The sequence below is a fragment of the Fukomys damarensis genome, unplaced genomic scaffold (genome assembly GCF_012274545.1).
Source record: "Fukomys damarensis isolate Sample0158 unplaced genomic scaffold, DMR_v1.0_HiC HiC_scaffold_38, whole genome shotgun sequence".
NCBI lineage: Eukaryota > Metazoa > Chordata > Mammalia > Rodentia > Bathyergidae > Fukomys > Fukomys damarensis.
This window is the reverse complement of record NW_022900950.1, coordinates 64178272-64185314: the sequence shown is the minus strand read 5'-3', so window position 1 is coordinate 64185314 and position 7043 is coordinate 64178272. Positions and strand designations below refer to the sequence as shown.

General features: G+C 38.2%; 1 protein-coding gene across 1 annotated transcript in view; it reads right to left on the bottom strand.

Moving 5' to 3' along the window:
• Hhip (hedgehog interacting protein) overlaps positions 1-6989 on the bottom strand; it is a 90841-nt gene extending 83852 nt beyond the window's left edge. Inside the window, exons 1-2 of the mRNA XM_010610949.3 lie at positions 6690-6989; positions 949-1141 (exon numbers count right to left, since the gene is read on the bottom strand). Coding sequence (XP_010609251.1) covers positions 949-1141; positions 6690-6968 — 472 coding nt within the window. The 5' untranslated portion in view covers positions 6969-6989. The remainder of the gene's footprint in view (positions 1-948; positions 1142-6689) is intronic.
• Between the last annotated feature and the right edge of the window lie 54 nt (positions 6990-7043).

Below are 7043 nucleotides of genomic sequence, written 5' to 3'. Positions count from 1 at the left end.
TTTTTTTTTTTTTTTTTTTTGAGACATGGTCTCAATTTTCAGTCCAGGATGGCCTCGAACTCGTGATGATCCTCCTGCCTCAGCCTGCAAAATTACCAGTTTTATAAACTGCTAACTTCAGTAGAATTGTATGTGACTGTGCCTAGCTAAACAGACACTGTATCATCAAATTCTTTGATTCCGCCAGGCTGACTTCCAATTAAAACAACAACCACCGGAATTTACAAACTTTTGATGATAAAATGAATCAATGCCTAAGAATCTATGTCTGTTAAGGCCTGAAATATAATTGTGACCAGGTGTCTTTGTGATACTGTGTACCTAAGAACTTCTGTATCTATCCTATTGCCTTCTCGTTTTGTAATTTTGAATAAGGCATTTGACTTCTCCTGAGACTCAGTTTCTCTCATTTGTCCAATGGAGAGAACTCTACTGTTGCTAGTTGGCAGGGTTTTTGAAGAGCAAATAGTCACTTTATGTGAAAGTGCTTTGTAAGATGTTACTTTCTGTGACTCCTAGTTATATTTTATTTAAGAAAAATATCTCGAGTATCAGTGTACATTCTCCATCAAAAACCAGGTGTGTAGAATGGGCTGCCTTCATACAGATGCTGTCTGGTAAAGAAAACTCCAACAAGGAATTTGTGCTAGGTCCAGCCCAGCAGTAGAACATGTGCTTAGAATGTGCAAGGGCCTGGGCTTCATCCCTAGTACCACATTATAAAAGTTTGTACTGGTAACCTTATGTGTATTAAATTTACCACCTGTTTTGTGGACTAACATTCTAATACTTCTTTCACAGCAGTGCAACTTACGACTTTGGAAAAGCTAATTGTGAAGTAAAATGGGATTTTGAAAGGAGATACATTTTATATCTCTTATAGAAGAACACTTCAAAGTAGGTATCTTGTGAGGATATTTATTTAACTTCTGCCTTTTCTTTCGTTACCTGGAATGTGGCTGCGGCAAGTGTAAAAGAGTTCTTTGCAATAGTCTTTGCAGAGGAAGGGAAGCAGTAGATCTCTTTCCACGACTTCTCTCTCAGGTGAGTGGAAAAGGCTCTGAGAATGTGGAGAGCAAAATGCACATTTGACTTCTTCCAATAACTTCTCACATTCTGTGTTGTTGGTAACAGAAAATATCTGAAAGCATTAAGTCAGAAACAAACATCTTTTTAGTTATGTCAAGTTAGATTTGTTTGTATTTTTTTGCAATCATTTTAAGTAGCAAATTCTCCATCAGCCAAGGAAGTTTGCTAAAAAAGAATTACTATGTCACAATCCAGGGTGCCTTTGTAAGTACACAAGTTGTCTTTGGGGCTGGGATAGGAAAACAAAAGTCAGGAATGTATAAAAGTGCTGCTTACTCTCACAAATCAGTCTATGAATCTGTCTTTCAGGTGGTGAAGAACTTAAAAGACAATTACACACGGGTTGTTTAATGCCCTATCGCTGTGTTCTGTTGCAGTGTATCTACAGAATGACATTTAATTTTTTAAAATTCCTAATACCTCTATCCAACTTCATGCAAAACAGTTTTTAAAGACATGGTTTATTTAGGTGAAAAATCTATTTCATTCCTGAAATTCCTTATACGACAGTCTCAAAAATGTACCTGAATAGCATTTTTTAAAATTTCTGTCGATTTTCAATCTATCGACTGGGTGAGGAAAGTTTTCTAAACTGTCTTTCATATTCTACAAAAATACTCTAAACTGAATCAAACATATTTAAGAACAGTCTTTATTATTCATTATATCTTAGCCAGGAAAAACTTCCTAACTAGCTTCTCGGCTACGTTATATGTGTGATTCAACGGAAGAGTTTAATAAAAGTGCTTTTGTATAGTAGTGAATTTTAAAGAAAAAAAAGGCACACTTTTATTATTATTTTTATAATGATACATCTTTTCTTTCAGTAAGGCCAATTTAGGACTTACTGATTCATTGCTAGAGTAGGTCTTGATATCTGATACACATCTAAAAAACTGACATAAGGAACTCTTGATAATTTCAACACAATATTTGGAACATGATGTGCTATAATAAATCAAACACTGATTTTTTTTTATATTAAAAGCATCCCAATGTGAATAAATTATACTTTCCCAATTATGTGACATTTCTACTTACTTTGTTTTTCTTTTGAACTATGTGCTAAAACAAGCATTTTAAGCTCTATATCATTGTTTAAAGCAAATATTTAATTCACAAGTTGAGCTTCCAACTTTAGTAAATCACAGCCTCTAACTTCCAAGATTATGATATCATAGATGATTACCAAAATCTGGATCTGGAGGAGCAAAGTAACAACGACAAAAAAAATCACTGAATAAAAGCATGCTAAAATTTAGGCATTCAGTATTTAAGTCAAAAGGAGTTATGCTATGCCAGGAAAAAAAATGATACTACGTTAGTAGTAACCATACAATATTCAGAAAAATTACTAATCATAGTTATATTTACATTTCATTTTTAACAATTTATTTATATGACAACTGCTTGAATGGTTAAAGTTTTCTAAAAGGAAACATAAACCAGACACTTAGAATTTGCACTCCAAGAATGTTTTAAATATCTTTTATTGTCCATACTCTGGCAGACCTCATCAGGTCTATTCAATATTGCTAGTGCTCAACTCAGTCCTGTTTATCATACAGCAGTCTACTAAACACAGAACAATTGCAAGACACTAAAGCCATCTCTTCCTGCTGGCTAAAAAAAATGGGATTGCAGATACCTCTGGTTTTATGGAGAATATTCATGCTTCTCTTTTTTTTATAGTTGAGACAAAATGATCCCCATATACTCTCCCGCTGCTATCCAGGAAGAGCTTGAATTTTAGTGCCTCAAGAATTTTGTCTTTTACAGTTTTTGGAATGTGTCTTGGCCACAAGTCTCTCATCAAAAGTTTCGGAAATAGGATTCAATAAATTATCTGAAATCAAGTATAATATTATTCTTTTTAAAGTTTCATGCTGTTCCGGCCCAGCAGGATGGTAACATTTTGCTCTGTGTGAGGTCTGCAGTGTAAATACCTATTTGAAGATAGATAGAGCCATCATTCTGGCTTTGGTCTCAATGAACCAATAGTCTTACTGAAGTCAATTAAACCGACTCAACCAAAGCTGCAGCACTGGTTTAGACAGATGAGTACTGGTGTATGCACGGTGATGTTTTTCCTTTCTTTTTCTTTCTTGGTTTTTGCCTGTGTGTCTATGTCCATATAGGTCCTTAACTTTATGTCTGACAGTACAATCAATCTTAAGAAGAAATTGATGCTAATTTCCTGTTTTGATTTTTAAAAACCATTTATACAAAACCATCAAATTACAGTGGTCTAAACTATGTATACTTTGGAAGTCATGTAAAACTTCGAAACATTATTACAGCATGCCTAGTAATGATTGTGGCTGTTGCTGACTAATTTGTAACATCTGGTAGGTCATCCTTTAATCTTTGGCCACATGAAAGTGAAATCCACAGAAAAAAGTTCAGATAAATACTGGAGTACAGAGTAAAGTGTGGCCTATAACTGCAGCTTATCAACAAACAGTAAAATGGGTGACAGAGACCTTCTGTATTTCTCTTTATTTATCAACTAACTAAACAAAGAGGGTAAAAAGGCACCCACGTGGGTTGAATGAAGGGACAAAAGGAGAAAAATACATGACAGTATATTAAGATGTCGCTTTAAAATCACTTGGTACACAAAATGTTATTTCTAAAAATCATATGCCTACAAGGTTGTTCAGCTGTTGTGTAGAACACATGTGTCTCTGGACTATAGTGCTGGATTATGTCATTAAAGAGTTCAGTTTCAATTTTAGGGTAATATGTAAATAGATCATTGTACTAAGGCAGCTGTTAAAGGGACCCTAGGATGAGTTATTTGTTTAGTTGGATGTGTTCAACAATAGCCTTTGTCCCTGAAAGAGCCAGAGCAAACAAATGATTGTAAAAGGGCACACTTGAAAACAATTACTTTTCACCCATTCCTTGACAGCTTTGGCTGTGAAACCACCCAAGGTAGAGTGAACTTCTGTGCCACTGTGGCTTCAAGTTTTAGAAATAAGGATATTTTAGTTGATTGTGGATTCATTTTGGCTAATGGGAATTAGATCTTTTTGGCATACTATATTTGGGAGTTACAAAAAATACTGCTAAGATAATATAGCTTCTTAAATTTTGACAGTACCGACTTGGAATGGTAGTTAATCTTATTACAATATATATTATTAAAATGTCCAAAGAATTAAAATATAAAAATGTAATACAGCACTCAATGCTAGTTTATTAAAAAAAATTTGTTTGTCTGGAAACTGAATTCATTTGCATAGCTGGGCATTTTCAATGTCCTTACCGTTTGTTACTGTCTGTCTAAGAAATTTCTTCCCTGAGGAAAAAGTTGCTACCTTAGTTCCTTGAAAAACTGCAGAAATCTTTCTTGGGAACTTTTTAAAAATTTGTAAACCAACAGGGTCCTTTCAAATTGCCATTATCTCTCCTATATATACATTATGAAATAAGACTCTGACATATATTACAATCCAGGAAGGGCTTATGAGAAAAAGGTAAACCCTGAAGTTTATTATGAAATAACATGCTTTAAAAACTATTAAAACTTGAGAAGTAACATAGGTCAAGAATGTGTATGCACAGCTATATCAAATTTCTGTTTTGAATAATTTGAGTATTGTTGCTTTATAAACCACAGGCAATGGCACCAACAAAGTCTAGGGCACCCAACTTAAATCAGACACATTTTCCAAATGAGTAGGGACTGCTGGAGATTGGAGGCACTTACATCGAAAGGAATGTGGATAGCTAAGGTGGCCAACTGCTTCCTGAGTAATTTCTTTTTTAAAACAAAACTTTAATATCCCTCCTTCTAAGAGTTATAACTCCTCTCTTCAGGGTTGTAAGCCCCACCTCCTTCTGCCTAATAGGTTTAGTTAAGAACAATGTTTTCATTCCACATGTTCCTGTGAGAGGTCAGTACAGCTAGATCATCCCTGTACTTGTAAGCATCCGTGTACTTAGCACAGAGGGACACTCAATGGCAAACATTTCTAAACCTTTCTCTGAATTTCCTGGTTCTTTGGGCTCCGGATAAAACCTTTAAGATCTGAATGTAGCTGAATGCAACTTAATTCAATTATGGCGCTTAATGACATTGTTTTGAATAAAATGCTGGAATATCTGTTCCCTGCATCTCAGACTACTGCTGCATATGGTAAGAATAAAGAGTGAGTTGTAGCTGAAAACCTGCAGCAAGACAGTTTTCACTCATCTGGGAGTTGGACAAATGCTCCCTCAAAAGGCATGAACATTTGGACAGAGCTGGGGACTGAAAGAGAATGATGTTCTCTAGTTTCACCCATTAGTGAACCAACTAACAAATACAATGGTGTTGTTGTTATTCTTTTGCCATAAGCAACAGGACTCTGTGTGTGGGCAGCAGTTTACTGGGGAGGAGGATAAGTCGACCCCTTTTTGTCCTATTGATTTTTTCCTATTTGCATGACTTGAGCAAATTAAATGATGCAATATGGCTTTTTGTTACAAAACAAAGTGAGAGATACCACCCAGACACATATGTTGATTCGTAGGAGCTGTTTACATGAGAATAGAGTGAAATCTACCGTGAACTGAGCATAAAAATTAGATTCAGCCTGGGTATTTTTTTTTTTTTTTAAATGCCTGGGCCAGCAAAACTGAAGCTCAAGTTTTCCAAGTCTCTCAGACCTTGACAACTGCTGTGGGGTAACAGAAGAATTCCTAATGAAACCTAAAATGGGGAAAGGGAGGGAGAGCAAGGACACCTGATTGTTTATTTCATGTGCAGGGATTGTTAATGACGGGACCCAGTCTTTCCTTGGACTAAGCACACATTACAGCATCTCAAGGCAAGAATGATACTGCAAACTCAGAAATAAGCATGTCTCTGCACTGAACCAACACTGTTTGCTTATTTGGTTAAATTTATCAACACACGGGAAATGTAAATGCCACCGTTCTTTAAACAAATTCCTAGAGAAAATTTTCAGAGACAACTCAAAGCTGTACTTTATAATGCTACAAAATGACGGGAGAATCATCTTGGTTTTAGGTGATAAACACATTCCAGGGAAATCTCTGGCCAATTTTTCCAGGTCCTTAACTGTAGGTACCAGGAGTTGCTTTTAGCTGGTTCAGCTATTATAATTCAAGATACCCCCCCCCCGACGGGCTGAGGAGCATAAACCAAGCTTTAACATCCTTCCCGATTCAATCCTCCCAACAGAGCACGTGGAGAAAACTGCACAAATCTTTTTACCCAAGACAAATAAATGGGAAGCCACAGCCACCTTAATTTACAGTTTCACGGCAGCCAGTGCCCGATTCGATCCCGAACACTCAGGGGATCGCCATTCTTGTCAGATATTAACCCAGTCCAGGGTTCACGTGGGTACCACAGAAGAGGCGTCTCTTTTCTGAGACAGGCGAGTTTGCACAGCATAGGGACCGAGGACTCTGGGTGACCCAGAGGAACACACAACGGAATCACGTTACCCCTTTAGAAAAAGTTAGCGGAAGAGCTCCCCCAAGAAGTTTCGCCCTTCGTCCAGCTCCCAGAGACAAGGGGACCCCACCCCCCACCCCCACGGCCGGCGTGCCAAGTTCGCATCCGTGAGGCCGTGAGTGCCTACCTTGTTCTCCAGGCGCCCCAGCCCCGGGCTGTCACTTCGCAGGCAGCAGGACAGCCGAGGATAGAAGCCACCACACGGCATCTCTCCGCCACTCAGCAGCTCCAGCTGGGACATCATCCGCCTGTCCCTCCTTTTCAGGCGCTTTGGGGGGTTCCCGTTTAGGCATCGTCTCCTCCTCACTCCGCTCCCTTCGCTTCTTTCCCCAAACTTAGCATCTCCTTCAAAGAAGCCCAGAGCCACAGCCAGCAGCAGCAGCTTGAAGGACAGCATCTTCAGCATCGCCCGCCGTGAGCAGCAGGGGGGCTCGGGAGGGTGGGGGACCCGCTGCCCACGGGGCCGCTAGGGCGCAGCTCC